At 39.2% G+C, this 20,862-nt stretch overlaps 1 protein-coding gene across 1 annotated transcript in view; it reads left to right on the forward strand.

Annotated features, from left to right (window-relative positions):
- Nucleotides 1-20,862, forward strand: part of LOC137782586 (receptor tyrosine-protein kinase erbB-4-like) — a 272,741-nt gene that overhangs the window by 181,796 nt on the left and 70,083 nt on the right. Inside the window, exons 6-12 of the mRNA XM_068571981.1 lie at nucleotides 4,595-4,713; nucleotides 5,713-5,854; nucleotides 8,386-8,499; nucleotides 8,795-8,921; nucleotides 9,670-9,743; nucleotides 15,073-15,163; nucleotides 17,313-17,512. Coding sequence (XP_068428082.1) covers nucleotides 4,595-4,713; nucleotides 5,713-5,854; nucleotides 8,386-8,499; nucleotides 8,795-8,921; nucleotides 9,670-9,743; nucleotides 15,073-15,163; nucleotides 17,313-17,512 — 867 coding nt within the window. The remainder of the gene's footprint in view (nucleotides 1-4,594; nucleotides 4,714-5,712; nucleotides 5,855-8,385; nucleotides 8,500-8,794; nucleotides 8,922-9,669; nucleotides 9,744-15,072; nucleotides 15,164-17,312; nucleotides 17,513-20,862) is intronic.

Raw genomic sequence — 20,862 nt, forward strand, 5'->3', positions numbered from 1 at the left:
TGAGGTCAGACTGTATGCTGCCACACGCAGTCATTGTCAGGCAATTATTCATATGGAGGTAATTTGAGACGTTTAACAAATGATGCTGGTGTTTTTTGATGATGCTGGTATTTTTTTGTGAGGACAGACTCCACAGCTCTGGAATTATAAGCCAAAACCTGAAGTCATGTATATATGGCCCATTTCCCAACTCTCAAACATACCCAAACCATGCTGTTCTTGGCAAAAATATTGTTACTACTACCTTTCAGGGAGGTCAAGATGTTGCAAACATTTCATATACCTTTGAGAATTATAAACGTTAAGTCAGGAAGGGCATCCAATGTAAAACCTTTGCCAAATCAAATATGAGGATCATAATATGAAATTTCCATACCGGATCAGTCAAGTCATGGGTTACCAATTAGATGGAAATGTATGATCCTCTGAGGTGAACCCTAGTGGGAACAGCTGAAAGAAGCGAGATTGATATACTACATGACTAGACGTGAATAAGTGTACCACTGCTAATACTACTATTATATTTACTAGTTTCTACCACAATTGTTGGCATATCCTATAGTTTCACTTAGCACTGTGGCGAATATAATGCCTAAGTGTCTACTATCCCTCACACTGACAATTACATGTTTGATGTTTGCAGCCTTTGAGAAGTCAACTAACCTGAAGTATGACCTGCTGAAAATGTGGCATTCTATACTTATATGAAAAGGTGTGACGTTGCCCCCCTTCTGTCTGCAAACGTATCAATCTGTCACAGATCCTAACGATCTGTTCCTTACGGATGTCCGTCCGTCCATTTGTTATCATCGCTCATTCTGTGTCTAACACACCATGTCACCATTCCCATGAATGCACAAACACGCAGGGAAGCTGGCTCTTTAACATGAACATGTTTGGCTTCTCTGCAATGGAACATAACATACACAATACAATTAGTGATGCACCACACACGGAAACGTCACAGCCCCACATAAGAACAGCATGTATATATTCACGCAGACGAAAGAGCACTCGCGCACTTTTTTTTCGTTCCTCCTATAAGTCTGTAGTTTGATTGTGCTATCCTCGCCATCAGTTCCCTCTTTCCATCACTCTGTGCACAGACCACTTCGTCTATGCCTTCCAACCCTGGCATGTCTCATCTTATTTGTTCTGCAGTCGCGATCTCATTAAGATAATGAGAAATGAACTGTTTGACCAGGACCTGTTAACAACACGTCACAGACCGAGCCTCGATAAGTCCTGGCCATGTCTGTCTGCCTCCTTTATCTCGCCATCTTCATCCTGGACGTCATGATTCATAATTCTGCTCCTCTTTCTACCTCGCAACCTTCAATTATAAAGTGCTGAAATACATGGAATGAATAAGTCTGAAAATGTCAAATGAAAGACCACTTTGACCATACCAAAGATGATTTTTGTGACTCAAAATCAAGAACAAACAGAAGCTTTTGGTGTCAGCACCTCAGCAGGAAAGTGGAAATACTCAAGAAGTAAATTGTAATTCAACACAACTCCTGGAATTTACACAGATGTATAACCTTATGACCCTATAAGTAGATATACAGATGAACGCAACTTATTCTACAAGTTGAATCTCAAGTGCCTGGGGGCTGTTTTAGATTACATAAGCACAGCCTAGTATAGCTGTAGAGGTCTGCATGAAATGGATCGGGATCAATGCCTTCACCCTCAGATCAGACAGCACCCCTCGGTCTAAAATGTGAAGCCAAAGCGGCCTATTTTCCAATAGCCATTTTTTAAAATATACATCTATGCTAATTAGAAAAAAATAAACATGTATGGCTTGGAAAACTCTTGTTTTGTTTTTCCAATGGATGGGCATTGTTCTCTGTTGCCGGGGCAACAATCACAACATACTGTTTTAATGACACTAAAAGAGATATTCACGAAACATTTTGAGCAATGATCCATATGTTAAATTAATGTATTGATATTCTACTCAATTTCCTCAAAGGCCACAATTAGTGCAGTGATCACAGACAGCAGTGGCTGCTCAGCTTGACTGTATAAGTTCCAATGATGATAATTACATAGATAGATAGATACTTTATGAATCTCTAAGGGGAAATGTGTCCGTGATGCCAGTGAAGGCAAACAAAGTAAGCTTGCGGTTTTATTAAGAACCAATTCCCTTAAAAAAAAAAATGCTGCTTTGGATCTTGAGCAAAACACCTGTCACAATGTAGTTGCATTGCATTGTCTGTCAACTACGGATGACATGCTGGACAGCTGGGCCCTAAAGCTCCGTCCAGAGTGCGAGGTGCTTTTTTTTTTTTTTATTCCAGGCTTATACATATTGGAACGTGTCACTTTTCCAAATTGCACAAATTTGTAAAGGCACTCCATGGGGTCCTCAGCAAAAAAACACACACCAAGTGTGAATAGAGCGGATCAGCTGGACCCCGAGATATGTGAAAAGCACAAGAACATGCAGTCAGAAAGAAATTCCTGCTTTATAATTAGATATAAAATCAAGCTGACTGCAAGGAGGAGGAGCCAACCAATGCATTTGATCAACATTGTACGTACCTTCTGCTAAAATCTGGTTTGATTGAAAATTAAAATTAAAAGAGGGTTTTGACAATGTTATGAATCATAAAAAGAGAGTGTCTGTGACTCAAACAGTACGTACGTTTGTGTAGATTCTAAGACAAATGCTCCTGTATATTTTGTTATAGAAATGTAGTTTCCATTGCAAAAAAAATCCCATATTCATTTATGAAGCTCCTTTGGAAACCAGATGTGAAAAAGCACATTTTAGCTCATTTAAATGGGAACTGAAAGGCAGTAGTTCCTGTGACTGATGCTGCTGTCCACAACCTGCTCAAATGGAAGCTTCCAGGCATATTTTATGAGATGGATTCCTTTTGTATTTGTCGTCGCCAGCATGTTTTTATTTTTTTCTTAAAGTGTAAGTTTAAAGCCAAATTGATCAACAGTGTTGCGTCTCTCGTCTGGCAAGGTCATTTATTTGACAAAGTGTCTTTTGAGTAAAGTAGGCCATTTCATTTTAGCTCAAGCACTGTTAATGGAACGCCACTGATGGTACGTAAGGCAATGAATGCTGTGTGTGTGTGTGTGCGTGTGCATGTGTGAGTGTTTGGCGAGTTGTCTGTGGCTTATATCAATCACTATGATAATATCTCGTCACCACAGTGCCCAAAGGGAAATGTGGCACACTGCACAAAAGAATGTGCACACACATATATATGCACATTACCACTCCAGCATTGTATGATAACATTGCTACTTTTCCCGCAAATGAGTAATATGATAACAAACTATTTCAATTTCAGTTATAAATATCTGTGACTAATTTACTTTTACCTCTATCGCCAAATCTGAAAGAAGCTGAATTATGCACAAAAAAAAAGTTAAATTGTTTTCATTATTTGATTATATACACTGAAGGATGCAAGAAAGTCAGATTTTCTCCTAGAATTTTCAGACAGGATGGAATTTGATGGAAGTATATGTAATAAATGACTAATGTAACACTGGTGAAGAGACAGACAATATATAGCACCAGTCAAGCCACAATGTTTTTTTCATTTTGCATAGTACAGTATATTTCTGATATCTTGTTGCATGCTTTTTCACACCTCCAGTGTCACTATAGTGGCAATGTATCCCCATACATCGGTTGTATGTTGTTTTTTCTCTCTCTTTTTTTTGTTGCATTGTTCTACTGAAGTCCAGTCTTCACAGGAAACAACTTAGTCCGGGCTTATGCAAGAAAACTATTTGTTTAGGTGTAGGTTTGGTGAAAAGAGGGTCGGGGAATACTTAGTTCTGTTCAAGCCACAAAACTACTTAGCTTCCCTTATGGCAGATACAAGATGATAAAGTGCCTTCAATGGTGCCCCTTTAGTGGAGAAAATGTGATGCAAAGCCCTCTAGGGTGCCCCTTTAGTGAAGAAATGATTGTTGCAGTGCCTTGTACGTATAAGCTCCTCTTCATGCTCCTCATGCAGCTGGTTCCTTTATAATTTGTTCAGCTTGACAGCCTGAATCTGCCACTGCCCAGCGGCAACTGTATTCAACGTTTTGTTGTGTTAATTAAATGTATCCATCCCCAATATCTTAAATAAGATTTCCATTGATCATCTTGATCCCACGACTAACACGCCTATATTCGTTAACATACGGCTGTCGAGAAGCGAGGCATCCAGAGCGTATGACAGCACATATGACGATGACAGACATGTGAGGAAAGGGAAAATATGTGCACCTTGAAAGGAGGATGGTCAGATAGGAATCATGTCATGTCTTTCTCAAGTCCAGCTGGAGACCCTCAGAGGAGCATGAAGGGAGACAAACACTTGATTGAAGATAGCTAGAAGGTGGCAGTGATACTGGCTTCAATTAAACTTGCCCACACGCATGCATACTTTTTAGCAGGCCGTTGCAATGCAAATGTCCAGTATCTCGACGTGGAAGAATATGATTGGTTAGAAACGTTAATAACACTAATTTCAAAGTTGCCATTAACCATGCAAACTGGGTATCTTGTCATATGTTTATTCTCTTATTATTTTTTTTTCTCTCTATATCTGTCAATCCACAGTAACTAAGACAGTTTGTGCTGAGCAGTGTGACGGCCGTTGCTTTGGTCCCTATGTTAGTGACTGCTGCCATCGTGAGTGTGCAGGTGGCTGCTATGGACCGAAGGACACAGACTGCTTTGTAAGTGAACACAAACACACATATATGTGCCACTCACACATATATTAATTTAATTTAATTAACAAACAAATGATAAATCCAGTTGTTTACATTGTAATATCATGCCTCCCACCAAAAAAAAAAAACTAAAACATTTCCTGATCATTCATTTCCTGTTTTTCACACATAACTCATGACTTTTAACTTATTTCGATTCACGGAAATGTTTAAAAGGATTTATTAGTTCCAGGCTTTTTTAAAGGCCACAAATATCATTAAATGACATTCAATTGTACTGGACATGAGTGTCATTTTTAAATACAGACTTCAGCAGCCTCCTCTCCATTTTGGCTTTTAGACGGGTGCTTTATCAGTTTTATTTTCAACCATCACATGTTAAGCTCATTTCTGTGCATATTAAGCATATCACTTAAGGAACTCCTCAAGTTCTCCCTCTTCTTTTGGGCTCTCCACTTTATTCTTCATCCTTCATCTTTTATTATATGCAAGAATGGATGAATCAGGAAGTCATTTTTACTTTGATTTTGCCGATCAGCTAACTTTGGGCAAAGGTCCATCAATTGGTGAATGAGTATTATTGCAAGGCCTAACCTATTTATACTGAATTAGGTGGCCTTTGTATTTTTACTGTTTTTTTCTAAAAACTTTTCAGTTCAACTTTGCTTAAACTTTGTCTATACTCAGTTTTTAACCACTATTCGCTGTCTAAATTTTCTCGCATTGGCCAAAGACATATTTTAGGACCAGATACCTCCCAAAAAAGGATAAAACTTGTCCAGGGGCCAATTTCATTGTTTGTATGCAGATTATTTCCCATCTGCATGATTCAATAATGTGATCTCTGGGCGTTCCCTCTGTATGCATGTTATATCGTACCACAGGGATAAATGAGAGATTTATGTTTTGGCTGAAATCACCCTTTAAGTAAAATCATCAAAATTATTGTTCCACCATAATGTGTGTGTCTGTGTGTGTGTGTCTGTGTCTGTGTGCGCGCAGGCCTGCACTAACTTCAATGACAGTGGGGCATGTGTGACCCAGTGCCCCCAGCCCTTTGTCTACAATCCCACGACCTTCCAACTGGAACACAACCCCAGGGCGAAGTACACCTATGGAGCCTTCTGTGTCAAGAAGTGTCCTCGTAAGTCTTACTGGACGCACACACGCACACACACACACACACACACACACACACACACACACACACACACACACACGCACACACACACACACACACACACACACACACACACACACTACTTCTGCTGATGTTACACTGATTCCAAAAAAAACTTCGTGGCTACCCTAACCTGAAAAGTATCCCAATCCTAACCAACCCCTTAAAATGATTTATTTTTTTTCCAAGATATGATTATCTTTTCCAATTTGAATTTAGAAATTCTCAAACCCAAAACAATTTTCGGCATGGCTTATTTCCTCATATACCCAAAAGCTGTAAGAGAATATTGTTATATGCACTTTGCGGAGCCCCTGCCAGACTGATGGCTCAAAAAATGATTTTGGTGTTGAAAATTAAATAGTTGGTTGATTTATAACTTTTTTTTTTTGGTGAAAAAAAGATAAGTTATTATTCAAGAATTAATATAGTTTTCTTTTCATGCTAAAGCAAGCTATGTTTTCTTTGACAAACACATGTGTGACGCTGAGGTAAAGTTTCTTAAATTCAGAAAAGACATTGAATCTTACCCCTGACTGCTGTTTCTGAGGATTACGAAAACGTGATTAGCCGAAGCATAACTATGTTACAGAAAACAACTAAAATGCTTAAAATGCACATATATCACTGCACATCTGTCAAAATAAGCCATTATATTATATTTGCATAATGTCAGTATAATGATTATCTCCTCGCAAAGATCATAACTGTGCATTCAGGAAAGACATACACACACACACACACACACACACACACAAATCATGTGCATTTTCATAGACTGAATTTTATGCACTACTCACGCATGCATACGGAGTGCATTGACAGAAGCTAGTTATGTTCTTTAAATGCCTTATTTGCATTTGAACACTGGCAAATACGTTTTGCCACGAAAAAGATCAACGATTAGAAACTTGAGACGGTTGAATTAGGTGTACTTGTGTACTTCTCAATCTCTCAAAACCTTATAATTTTTACTGTTAAATCATATATATATATATATATATATATATATATATATATATATATATATATATATATATATATATATATATATATATATATAGCTTGTTTTCTGAGAACTTTGGAGGGAGGGAGAAAGAGAAAATGCAGTAGAAGCTCAAACCATCACAGCTCCACGTTCATGATGATCACAAGGTGCTGGGGCTTTGGGCGAGTGCGTTGTCTTTCGCATGACGCGGCATTTGGGCAAATTGTTTAATTATTTTCCAAGCTGATGTGTATTTTAACACACCTTGCATGCTCAAGCTTCTTTATGTTATAGCACAAGGCTTGGCCATTGTCACTGAAGAGGTAATTTAAAGCTTAGCCTTGGTTGAAATGTGGCAAGGGTGTGGAATGACCTTACAGACTTATCAATATGGGCCATGACATGCAGAGAGGGGAATTAGGAGACGGCTGCCTGCATTATAGATCCAAGGACCGGGCTGCTGAATCCTTCTTCCCTGAAGCAAAGCTTTTCTGTAGTTTGTGGGTGGTGCCAGTGTGGTCCATTTTGCTCGTTACCTTTCGATTGTGTACTGCATTGGGCTACGGCTCCTTGCAGAAGAACATGACGACTGGTTTGATCTGCATCATCATCATCATCATCATCATCATATCTCATCTTATTTCTTTGCGACATTGTAAGTCTGGGTGTTACTCTTGTGTTCTGTGGCCACTATACCCAGCTACCCATCAACTGCTCACCATGCCAACAGCTAATTGTGGACACCCCACACTGTTCTCAACATCAGTGAAAAGGCCAACCGGTGGGAGGGAAGTGGGACTTTTAACCATTTAAACGTTAAATGTGATGAAAGTATGTCCCTTACTGCCGCTTTAAAAACAGTCATGTTTGGCTTCATATTTCAGGCTTGTTGAAAGGTAGCACAAGATGTTGTGTTCATTGCGTGTTGTTTGTTTATTTTGTCGTAGTAGTTCATATGTGCGGCCCTGTTGCAAGGAAACAGGTTTGTGTACTGTGGTTTTACCTAACATTACGCTTTGTTACTCAACATTATGGAAGAAAGTCCAATAGGTCCATTTATTGTATATTTATGTACTTGTATGATTAAATATGTGGCATACTGTCTCTTTTGATTTCAGTTATGATTAGTGACTTGCCAGAGCCTACAGACAGCCATGAGCTTCTTTTTTTCCGTAGTGTATTGATCATCAAACCGATTTGAGACTTTTAGAAATGAAACAAGGTCAAATATAATAGTCAAGAAAACAGAAACACACATTGTGAGTTGTAAGAGCACGTACAAAGCATGACAAATTAAACATGAAATATTTAAGTTGCATGCTAAAAACATCCAAACATGAAAGTTGTGTCCTTTCTGGAGAGCCTCTGTCACACAAAGTGCATGAAAGTGACTTTCAACACTTTGTTCTATGATTGCTTACACCAAGTGCCACTTATTTTACTGGATGTTCCTGTGTGACAAACAGCAGCCATCTGTGTTTGACATTTACGGTGAATTGTTTCTTAGATAACTTTGTGGTGGACCATAGCTCCTGTGTGAGAGCGTGCCCTAGTAACAAGATGGAGGTGGAGGAGAACCGCACTAAGATGTGCATTCCTTGTACTGACATCTGCCCGAAAGGTAAACCACAAACAAAAGTTAAGATCATTCTTCTTCAGGAATTCATTAAGTTCACATTTCTTTAGAAATGTATAAATGTTAAAGTATCTCATTATTGGTTAATATTGGGCTTGCTAATAAGTGTGTGTGTGTGTGTGTGTGTGTGTGTGTGTGTGTGTGTGTGTGTGTGTGTGTGTGTGTTTTATCACTATAATTCTGAGTTTTCAACAATTGAAATTAAGTTTTATTTTGTTATATATAAAAATATCACTGATGTGAGATGGAGACTTACAGCTGTGTCATCATTGTGTTGCAGCGTGTGATGGCATCGGTACAGCCAGCCTGCAGGCAGCTCAGACTGTGGACTCCAGCAACATCGACAAGTTTGTCAACTGCACCAAAATCAACGGCAACCTGGTGTTCCTTATCACTGGGATCAAAGGGTGAGAGTTTAGAGCATTTAGCTTACCAGACTGTTAAAAGTGAAATAGCAGAACTGTCATCATCGTTTGACATTGCCCGTCCTTTTTTTAAATTAAGGAAGTCCTGGATTGACACTGTTAAATGGAATATGTTAATCAATATGATTAAACTTAAACTGAATTTTAATTATTAAAATTCATTACAGGGATAAGATATCAAACCCATATATTTCTCTGAAAATATATGTGTGCTTTCAGCAATAGTCTTTTTATCCTCAGCTTAATCAATACCTCAACCCATGCATTCTGCATGAATACCTCTGGGACCAAATACATTGCAAATATTCATATTTCACATCCAATTTTAATGTAAATTGCTCGAGATTAGAGTGTCACCTTTTAATGTCCAGTTTTTGTATGTAGGCGTGTTGTTAATGGCCTGAATGTATAAATAATGTTCGCAGTGTCAGTAATGGCTAGTGGGAAATGAGTATGCTGAAAGTCCCATGAGAGTAAGAAGAGTGCCAGTAAATATATATGATATTATATATATATATATATATATATGGAGCATACAGAAGTACTGTACAAGACATACTACACAGGTAACATGGCCAACCGATTTGATCAGGTGTTCTTAATTGTCCTGTTCTATATCTGGGTGAGCACAGGTCGTTTGCAATTGCTGTGACTAAGAAGCACATGGCTTATCGATATAGTTCTTTCTGTTTTTGTTTGTGTTAATCTGATCTCCAATTATCATTCACAGGGATGTGTATCACAACATTGAAGCTTTGGACCCAGAAAAGCTCAATGTATTTCGCACCGTTCGGGAGATCACAGGTGAGGAATATCGCTTGCACAGCATACATCTCTGCACATACATACAAATTAATAAGCGTCTTCGTGCCACATATAGTATGCATATGTAATGTGTGTGTATCTGTTTGTGTATTTGCTCTGCCTCCCCTCCTCCTCCCCCTGAGACTGTCCACACCAAGGACAGACATTGCAGCATAAGATGAATATCAGATGAGTCTTTCAATCTCCTCTGTATCTCCTCCCTTGGGCAGTCCCTAGCCTTGAGTCCCACAGTCCCAGCTCTCCCTTCACGCACCATGAAGAAAAGATCCAGAACATGCGGTGCGCATCGTTAATCCTCTAGCTCCCCTATGACATCAATACTTCTTAGCCGTATACTGTCAGCTCTCCAGCCCAGACATTAGACAATGCCATCTGAAAGAAACCTTATATCTCCAATGTGACACTCCCTGATGAAATTAGAAAACCTTGCTGTTGTAATATCGTTGGTGACATTTTTGACACAAAAAAGCATGAGCTTTATGCAAAAGTATCCCTTTTTCCTCTTAGAGGTGCTAAATACATCATTTGGAGCATTTCAACCAACTCTCCATGGCTCTCAAGATGGCGACGGCTGAACCGGCGCTTGAAAGCTCACTGTGCTAACAGCTCTAACAGGCAAACAACGGCAAAAGTAATACAAAGCTAACACTGTTTTCCTGGAAGGGAACCCGAGGGTGGGTGCCTTGCTTCAGTGACAGTGTACAGAGTACAGGGCTGGGCAGCGGCCATGAGCGAGCCGTGGGGCATTCTCACATGCACGAACATGCACTAAAAGGACGTGAGGCCAAACAGACTAGGTCAACAAAGCAGGGAGAAGCTGAGAGACAAACACACACACACACAGAAAGAGAGCAACTTCATTCTCTGCTCAGGAAGATAGTACTTCTACATTTTTACGGAGCAAATCATTTTTTGCTGCTACGTCGAATTATGCACCTTTTTAAAAATACACATTTATTTTATGTCTGCTGCCGCAGGATAACATGTATTGTATTATTTTGGTACCACAACGCATCTCTGGAATACACATACAATACATTATTTCTGTTATATGTTACTTCCTTGGCAACTGATGGCAAATCTGAATACATTTTATTATTATTTGAATGTAATACATGCAGTAATATCTGCATAACATTAAATGCCAGCCTTTTTTCACAGCTCCAACCCCAGTAAATGTATTCTTCATGAATACTTTTGGGACCAAATATATTACAAACATGCTTTGTTTGATGTCTTTCTTTCACATCCATTTTTTATGTAAATTGCTCAAGATTAGAATGTCACCTGAAGACCATTTAACTGTTGTGATAGCGGCTGGTTGGTGTTTTCCTGCCAGAAAGCCAGTTTATTGAAAACTCAATGTTAGCTACCCCTCGGTTTTCAGTTCCAGTAAGAGAGGTAACTTAAACTGTGGGTCGGTTAACACGTTTCTCTCTGTCTCCTCCCTCTTCAGCTGGACAGGCTGTTTTATTTCTTCATTGATTCAGTTCGTATATGTATATGTTCTAATCTAAATTCTATTTGATATTAGTTTGTTACTGGTTTTATGTGTCGTCAGTACTTTTTTGAACAGCCCTCAAAATCCAAATATTACACACACATACTCAAAGATATGCTGTACGGATGCCGATGCTTTTGTGGCTTCTTCCTGCATGATCTGAATGTGATGCGAAAAAACACTCTGCTCTGAAAATAATCTGGTTTGTTCTTGTTTCAAGAGTAAGAGTTCAGGCAGGAGTGAGCCAACAAGAAACGTCTTTTTCAGAAATCGCCGGATTTTATGGATGTGCTGAGTGTCTTCCTTGAGTGGGAAAAAAAACAAAACAATTGACCGCCGAAGTCAATAACCTGAGCAAATCTGTTGGCCTGTTTAAAGGTCAGCACCTGAATCACATCCTCTTGGTTTGTGTTTCCAGCGAGTTGTGATAAATTGGTCAACAATGGATTGATCCTTTTATCACAAGCACCACTTAAAGGACTTGAAAGAAGAAAAACACAAAGAAAGAGAACAGACAGGAACACAAGGGGGAAAATATACTTAAACATAACAATCAAGAAGTTGGCGAAACAAAGCAACACATTTATTGATCATTGTGTGCTTGGTCCATGGTTGACTATGCAAAATGTGCAAAGCAGAACATTAAAATAGTTTTGAATTGAAATATGAATAATAAGACATCTCAGTCATGAACTTAGTAATTAGCTGTTTTCTTGTGGATCCCATGTTTTCATTCTGCCTTTCAAGTAGCCACGCAAACCCAATCCCGAGTGGAGTTTTTCATCCGATTGAAAACCTTACTAAAACTCTGAAGAACAAAAATAATTGCAATAATGTAATAACTACTTAAATTTACAACAACAACAAAAAAAAACATTTGCTTGAGGTTTTTTTTCTCTGTAGGTTAGCGATGGCAGTTTGAGAGCAGGTGATGGGGACCAGCCATTGGCCAAACACATTGTAGTCAGAGATGTTTGTCAGCTCAGCTTGTCATCTCTCCGAGCTGTCGAGGGAACATGACTTCTGACGGAGGCAGCCAACCTGCCTCTGTGACCCCGAGGTCACAACTGGCATTGCTTAAGCTTTCAAATGAGCTGGAAAGAAGGACAGCTCCCCCTTTTCTCCCTTTTCCTCTCCTTTCTTTGTTTCTTTTTTAAATAATTCTTGCTTTGAGTTCAGGTTTCCCCCAAAGAGGGGGCAATCAACTCACGCAGATTAGCGTGGGTAAGTGGGTTTCTCAGTGCTGTGCCTCAAACATAATCACCACAATTCAAGCACTCTTCACCTTTGCTTGTGAGCTCGTGGCCTTCTTGTCTAAATGGCTCCATGTAGTAATGTGTTGTGTGTGTTGTTGTGTACCACTGCTAAGTGATCTTTTTACTTAGCTTTTTCCCTACAAAACCACTCATTGGCAGTGGAAGTAAAGGCAGTAATGCATGGGGATGAGGCCAAATAAATAAATAAATGTCAAACATGTTCATTCTATGACTCTCTGGAATACTTCAGCATGTCCTATCTGTCAGTGAAAAGTAAAGTCAGTCAAATGTCTTGATTTATGCTTTTTTAAGCATTAAGTATGCTGTTATTCTGTGCTTGCTTGTTGTAAACAAATCCCAGGATAAAACCGACACTATACTAGTTGATCTTTAAATACTTCACACGAGACCCATTCGTTCCTACAGAACATCTCCTGTGATTCCTTTCAAACGGGTCACGCACAACACGTTTGTCTTTTAAAATAGGCTTAGTACAGCCGGGCAATGTAGCATTTATCACAGGTTACCTAAAGGTAGTAAAAAGTGCATATTGGGATTATTTTTGGATGGGGATTATTCAGCACTTGGTGCACCTGTGAGTACTTACTGCATAAGGACATTGTATGTGGGATCGACCAAAAATGAACTCCAGTCCCAGTGTTCCTGATAATGAAAGAACATGTCACCCGGGGCAACAGTGTTGCTCGCTGATGTGTTTTCCAGCAGTTTTTGGAAGTCTGTTACACGGATAAATAAAATGTACCAGACTACACGGTCCCATTTCCCGAATATGAACAATATAGAATATCATCAGACTTTCTCTTGAACTCCAAAACAATAGCTTTACCAATGAGCCCAAGCAAGGATCCTAGATCATCATCTTCATCATCAGCACCATCGTAGCCTTACAACCTGTTCAGAGTAAAGGAAGCACCCGCATTCCCCCGAAAGAGCCCTATGATGGAGCTGTGAGGAGCCCAAGCACTGCAGCTTTTGTCATTAAGACAATTAGTGCTGACAAGTACACTAACGATTGTATAGCGTTGCTGCCTCTGGGTTAAGAGGCCCTCGGCATCCTGAAACACACACTATGAGGACAGGGATGTAATAAACAACATGGAAGATGTTTGCTTTTACAAACAGTTTTAGGATTTTGGAGAAATATCACATAATACTATTTTTAGCACTTAATTAGTGTTCCTATTCTATCATAATGGCAGCCATTATTCTACTTATATTGTATCTTCTCTGGGGAAAGGAGTAGAAGTAAATAACATAATAAAGAGTGTTATATTGTTCAGTAAAACCTTGTTTTACATTTGTCAATATTGTAATCATATAATTGTATATACATATATATCACACCTCTTTGACATACCTATTGTTTTCTTGCATAAGAAGAGTAGCTAACATTTGAGGACGGAAACCAAATTTGGAGAATGTCTATTTGCTTGAGCCCTGGTGTTTTCTCACTCACAAATACATAACTCAATTTTTCCTCTCATTTCTTCGTGAAACACTCTTGAGAAGCATTTGTTCAGAGACACTGGAACTGCTCAGCTGGGTTTGACATGACAAACAAAATGATGTCGACCGACTGTTAACGGTGTGGTTGAAGGTTATTGTTCTCTTGTCGACACGTCACGAGGGGCCTTCTTCTCTGCTTACCTCCCTCCATCATCTCTCCCTTTCTGGATAAGCTTTGTATCCCGAGTGAGGAAAACATAGTTTATTATAATGGAGTCCAAAACTGTTCATTCATTAGAGAATGTACCACACTGCCCACAAGGTTTTTCTCACCCTCCACTGCAAGCTCATGCTCTTTCTCCTTTGTCAGGAAGGCAATACAACAGCAGTGTGTTGCCTCTGTGTTTTATTTTGATGCGTTACCAGAACTTCCTGTCGTTCCAACTTCCCTCCACCTCTCGTCACTCCGCTCCACGCATTTTTGCTCTGGTCTCATCGTCTCATCAAACTGATTTGTTTGTTGGCTTGGAGATTTTATCCCACCACCCTTTCCCAACTAAATATTTCATATATCTAAATCCATTATTGAAAATCCTAGCCACAGCCATCTTCTCAGCTATTCATTTAATCTCTTAAATGATTTAACAGTAGAGAGGCAGGTAAAGGAAATGCAAAAATATTGATGTATATATATATATATATATCAAACTGTACACTCGTCATAGCTGGCACCAAACTCCTCTGTGGTATTTCTGGCCATAATGTTTATTTTCTGGTTTAGAGGCTGCTGTAAGATGAGACGCAGGTGTTGTACTTACTGAGGTCCTGGAATGTTGCTAAATCCAGAGAGATGGCAACTCTCCCTCCTCATTTTATTCCTGTCACTGTGTGAAATAGAGGATATGATGGACAGCTGAAATTAGTCTGTCAGTACTGGTGACTCATTACAGTATTGTGTGTGTGTGTGTGTGTGTGTGTGTGTGTGTGTGTGTGTGTGTGTGTGTGTGTGTGTGTGTGTGTGTGTGTGTGTGTGTGTGTGTGTGTGTGTGTGTGTGTGTGTGTGTGTGTGTGTGTTCCCATTTAGGCTTTCTGAACATCCAGTCTTGGCCTGACAACATGACAGACCTGAGTGTTTTCTCCAACTTGGCAACTATTGGGGGAAGAGCGCTGTACAGGTACACAACTAAGAACAATATGCATGTTGCAATGTTTTGAATGAGTGTAATTCATATCACAACTGTGTCAACACTGCACGCAGCGAGCGGAAAGACAAGCTGGTAATAAACAAGTTGCTGTAGTTTTATTTTCTTAAATCTGAGAGTTAAGCTCTTTTGTTAATTAAAAAACAACTGCATTTAATAATGATGTGACAATATAATCAAAATAGTACTTAATTAAAGGTTCTCTTACAATGAGTCGTACGCACTAAAAACATAATGGGCCTTTGTGACACATTGTCGCATTAGCTAAAAGTGGTTATTGCATCGCATCACACATGCACTGTTCTGTAAGATCTTATATGTCTTCATAAAAAAACTACTCTGCAGCACTACTAGAAATCAAACACTCACAGGACACTTTTATTGTACAGACAGTGTTGATGTTCATTGTTAGCACAAGTGCAACTAGCACAAGGACAAGGATATACGTGGCTTGGGGTATGTATTCAAATAATTTGAATGAAAATTAAATGTATATGTGGTTTGCTGGGTTTTGCTTAGTCACTAAGTAAGTCATTAAGAAATATGGCCTGGTACCAGAGAATTGGTTGGTACCCAAAGCCTTTTTTTGTGATGGTTTTGTTTTGACATTTAAGAAGCTAATTTGGTTGTTTTAAACCAACTGAATGTGAGTGATTTTTCCAAAGGTTCTCTCAAATTTGCTTTGACATTTGGATGGAAAGAAGTGAGTGTTAGTGCAGCTGATGGCATAGTGTGGACTTTGGGACTGTGTGTGCGCGCGCGTGTGTGTGTGTGTTTGCGTGTGCGTGTGGGTCATCCACCTGCAGATGGAAACAGCAGGCTGCAGTACAAATTACAGCCTGCCAGCCACCTTTATCCCAGGCTTGATCCTGCATACTCTCTGTCTATCTGGCTCTGACTCCCCACTGGCCTCCTGTCATTTTTAAACTGTGCATGTCGGGCGTATGAGGAAGGGGGGGATGGGTGGTGTGTGTGTGTGTGGGGGGGGGGGGGGGGGTTAGAGGAAAAGAAGGGAGAAAGACAGGGTTCAATCTGTTTAAGATATGTGATTGCTGTAGCATGCAGCAAAATGTGGCAACAAAGAAAATATACAAAATAATAATAAAGCAAATCCAGTGTATGAATTGAAGTTTGACAACAGCAGAATATTAAAGGATTTAACTGGAAACGTTTGAAAAATCTACACCTTATTATTGTGAAAGTGATTATATTTGTGCACAAGCAAGACCACGGAGGAGATAATTGGTTACCTTTATCTTACACCATCAAATTAAGTCCACACTGGAATGTTGTTACTCCTTTCCCCACTTCAGTACTAAAATATTAGCTTTCTCTTTATTCTTACTTTAATATCTGAACGTGACGTTTTCCACTGAGCAGTCCCACCCTCCTGTATCTGCTGTTTAGATATTGTACTGCAATCCAATGTACTTAGTGGCTACATAGAGGCTATAGTTATCTTATTTATAATGTCAGTAGAGCAAAATGAGATAAAAGTTTAGTAAAATATATGTGGATTAAGAAGTATATTAATTTATTGTGAGGATATATTGCTTTATTAAATTGATTTAAAGGTGATACGAGAGAGAGAACAATGGCATTCTCTGTTTTTTATTTTGTATTATTGTGCATATTTAGCTAATTAATCGTCATTCATAATTCAAAGAAGTACACTCCAGAATGTAGTAGCCCCATCTCACCAAGCTGCTGTCAAATGCAAACTTTTTCAGTGCAAAGCAATAACAACATAAATAGACACGCGCCATGTGTTTTGTTTTCACTGGACCATTTCCAGTGTTACACAGTCATTTGTCAAGTTTGCGTTCTCAATGCACGTGTTTGATTTTAGTTGTCAACTTGACATTTGTATTTAACTGTGAACATAATCGCTACTTTACCTTCACCACCTTCTTTTACTTTTACATATGCATGAGATCAGATGTATTCTAGGCAAGATTATATCCTCTTAAAATGGTAGTTTGTATACAAATAATTATTTGTGATTCAAGTATTAAAACCCATGAAATGAATTTATCTTCTCTACCCTTTGCGTTCCATTTCTGACCTTCTCCCTTTTCCCCGTTGCCCTCTCCTCCTCTCACCACCCATTCTCTCCTCTCAGTGGGATCTCCCTGCTGGTGTTGAAGCAGCAGGGCATCTCGTCGCTGCAGCTCCAGTCCCTGAAAGAGATCAGTGCTGGGAATGTCCACATCGCAGAGAACAGCCAACTTTGCTACTACAGCACTGTGAATTGGACCAGACTGTTCCGGGCTTCAAACCAGAAGGTTCTCGTCCGCAACAATCAGAGCCCACAGAAGTGCTGTAAGTTCCCACCCAAACTATCACAAACTTCAAAAACCAAAACAGACGTGAAAAATCTATCAAAAAGGTTGGCCTTGCTACGGAATATATATATATATATATATATATATATATATATATATATATATATATATATATATATATATATATATATATATATACATTTAGGAAAAAACACATATGTTGTAGAGCTCCACATGGTAAACAAGCCAACCTTGTTTACTAGCCCAGTTTTTTTCTGGCTGTTTTCTTGCCTCGATCCCATTTTTGTCTCTTTGAATCTTCAATCCAGTGTCCACACACACCGAAAAAAAGGTGATAAAGTGTAAACACTTTACAGCCACGGCTCACTTTTGTAAACTATGATGGAATCATGTGTGTTCAACATCCGTTGTGCAGCTCAACAGACGTGTGTTGTTTCTAAATGTGTTAACATTTATAAATAGGTTACAGATTGAGAGATTATGGAGAGATATGTTTGAGATTTACTCCGGAACAGAGGCATTAGCCTCAGACACTAATGGGTTGACTGATTTGTGATTGCTGACCTGACACAAATTCAGCTTTAGACAACACTCGTACGATGAAATCAACGCTGCAGCTCCATGATTTTGGGAGAAAGTAAAATCTGCCATTTCTGCTCAGGCAGTTTTGAATACAGTTTTCAGGGTGAGAAAATCTGCTTTATTAATAACTGAACTGTGCTCCTGAAAGAAGGCAGCACTGACACTACGCATGTAATAGCAGAAATACGCTTGTCATTCCTATTATTTTGTCTGCCGTATGAGTATAGTTATTATCTCACTAATTTGTAAAGACATCTAAAACCAATAATCTAATAATTGGACTAATTAACTAACAGAACCATTCAGATGAGGAAAAAATTAAATTACGCAAATATCTGAAGTGATGAGACAAAAATGTTCTCTCTAAAAATGGAATAGCCTTTTAGTATATCACTGCCACAAGTGTGAAGGCATTATTCATTTATGCATAATGTTCATTAATGAGCCAGTGTTTGCATTATTGAGTTGGCCCCTTTTCACTGTTCATGTGCTTCTTTCCCCTGGGCAGTTGTGTTGGACACACACACACACACACACACACACACACACACACACACACACATCCTTTCTATCATTGTAAGGATATTCATTGGCATTATCCAGCCCTTTTGTCTTACCTAAAACATCACGACTAAATATTTACTATAAACTTAAATCCAACCAGAATATTAAATACGAGCATGAATCCTCAAACAGGCCTTTGGAGAGACTCATTTCCTAAAATGTTCTCGCTCCGAACGTCTACAACTCAAATTGGTCCTCACAAAGATAGATACGCTGAAGAACACACTTCAGTGACTTTGAGGACACACACAGCTGTCCTTGACATGGCTCTGCATGTGTGCATCAGACTGTGGACCCTTATAGGGCAGCCAAGAGACGAGAAAGTGTCGGCATGTGCCCATTCATACAATGGTGCGAGTCGTTGCGGTCGTAGTATCTTATGACAGAATCTAAGAAGATGAGGCAACCGGTTTCCAAGGTAGCCCTTTTCTTTAAGCCGGACTACTTGTGTTAGCTAGCACAACAAATAACTAAGACTAGATTACAAAACTGTCTTTTCATAGCCTCAGTCATCCAGGTAGCACAAGGTCAGGTCAAACTGTCCACTGGAATGACGTTGTAGGATTGAAGACATTTCAACACTCTCCTCAGGAGTTTCATCAGTTGAAGTGAGAAGTTATTCATATTTGTCAAACAAATCACAGGTTAAGGCCAAAACATGTTTGGCTGTATATTTATTAACGAGAGTTGAATGTTTTTGCAGTTTGCTGAGGATCTGATTGAAGATAATGTCCTTTCTTGACACAGTGGCCTTCCAACAGTGTGCTCTCCTCAAGTCTGGCTGCTTGTGCTTTGGATGATATATACTTAGTTTTTTAATCTATTCAATGTGCATTATGCTACTCAATTTGTTTCTACTGAGCTACCACTTGTCAATCAAAGTGTCTGGCCGCGAAGAGTATTGCTGCTCTTTTGAGTTTTAAATTAAAAATGGCTTCAGAGGAATGTTGTTGGAATGAAAGTGTTTGGTTAACCTTGTTCTGCAAACAAGAAATTCAGACATCTTTAATCTGTGTTACCTGTAGAAAACAAAGACTTTGGTCTGAGGCAATTGGCAAGTATTTACCTACTAGAACTTCATCAAGGCAAATATTTGACAAAGCGGATCCCAGAGCTTATGACGGGGGCCTTAAAGGTACTGCTGAGTGATGCCTTATCCACAACACAATCTCAGTGGTTTATGAAGCCGTGGTTAAAACATGAGGGAGAAATGTATTTTGTTTTCTTGTCTTCAAAAGGTCAAATCTTGAGCTAGAAACTGTTCTTGGCACCGTGAGTGATCTCAGTCGGATAAACCCAAGACGGAGAGCGCTGTTTCATAACCGCACTTCTCTCAGTAATGTCTTAAAGGCTGCACACTGCAGCTGCATGGTAAACCCACAAAGGTGATTTCAATTATTTCCACTGATTAGAGCTCCTCTCCGGTCTCGGTGGGTGTGTGTTCTGATCTTAAGCGACATTTCCCTGACGTTCCTCGAACATATTCTGACGTTGACCGTTTCTCACAGGCCACAGTCAGAGAGCTTTACATTTTAAAGTGACCCTCAGTGATTACTGGTATTAGTAACTCCTGAGTTTTTTTGTTTTTTTTACAATGATGAGTCAACATTATTATCAGTAAAAATGTAAAACAGTAGAGGACCGCCATAAAGTGTTCACAATGTGAACACTTTTTATATGTATGATTTATTTAGTCTCCTCAAAAATGCCAAAGTGTTTGTCTAAATTACAGAAAAGGTGAAAAAAATGATTGAGCCGCTTTAAAGGAAAACTAAAAGATACCGTAGCAGGTCTGCCTGTTTGTACAATAATTGTGAATGCAATCACACAAATGCCTGGGAATTTCTTCAAATTTGCATTTGGGATTTTGCCCACTTTTACACACATGTCTAATATGATAAAATAAGGATGTGAGGACATTTTGGATGGACATGGATATAAACTGCAAGTTCACTGGTTGGTGAAGGCCTGCTGCGGTTATTCTCGATAAGGTTCATTGCAAACTCGTTATTTTCATTACATTTTTTTCTCTTATTTCTTTGATTCAACTGTTTTTGCCCCGCTCCTAATCATCATCATAGAATGTACTCCTGTCTCCCAAGGCACCTGACAGCCCCGAATCCCATAGGCTTTTTTCCCCAACCATGTCAGAAACATCTGAAGATCTTATCTTTTTGATCTTGCGAGTGCTGTATAGTTAAAACCCCATCCAACCACTCC

Source organism: Clinocottus analis, unplaced genomic scaffold (assembly GCF_023055335.1).
Source record: "Clinocottus analis isolate CAN_PGR_092001 unplaced genomic scaffold, fCliAna1.0.p SCAF_12, whole genome shotgun sequence".
Lineage (NCBI taxonomy): Eukaryota > Metazoa > Chordata > Actinopteri > Perciformes > Cottidae > Clinocottus > Clinocottus analis.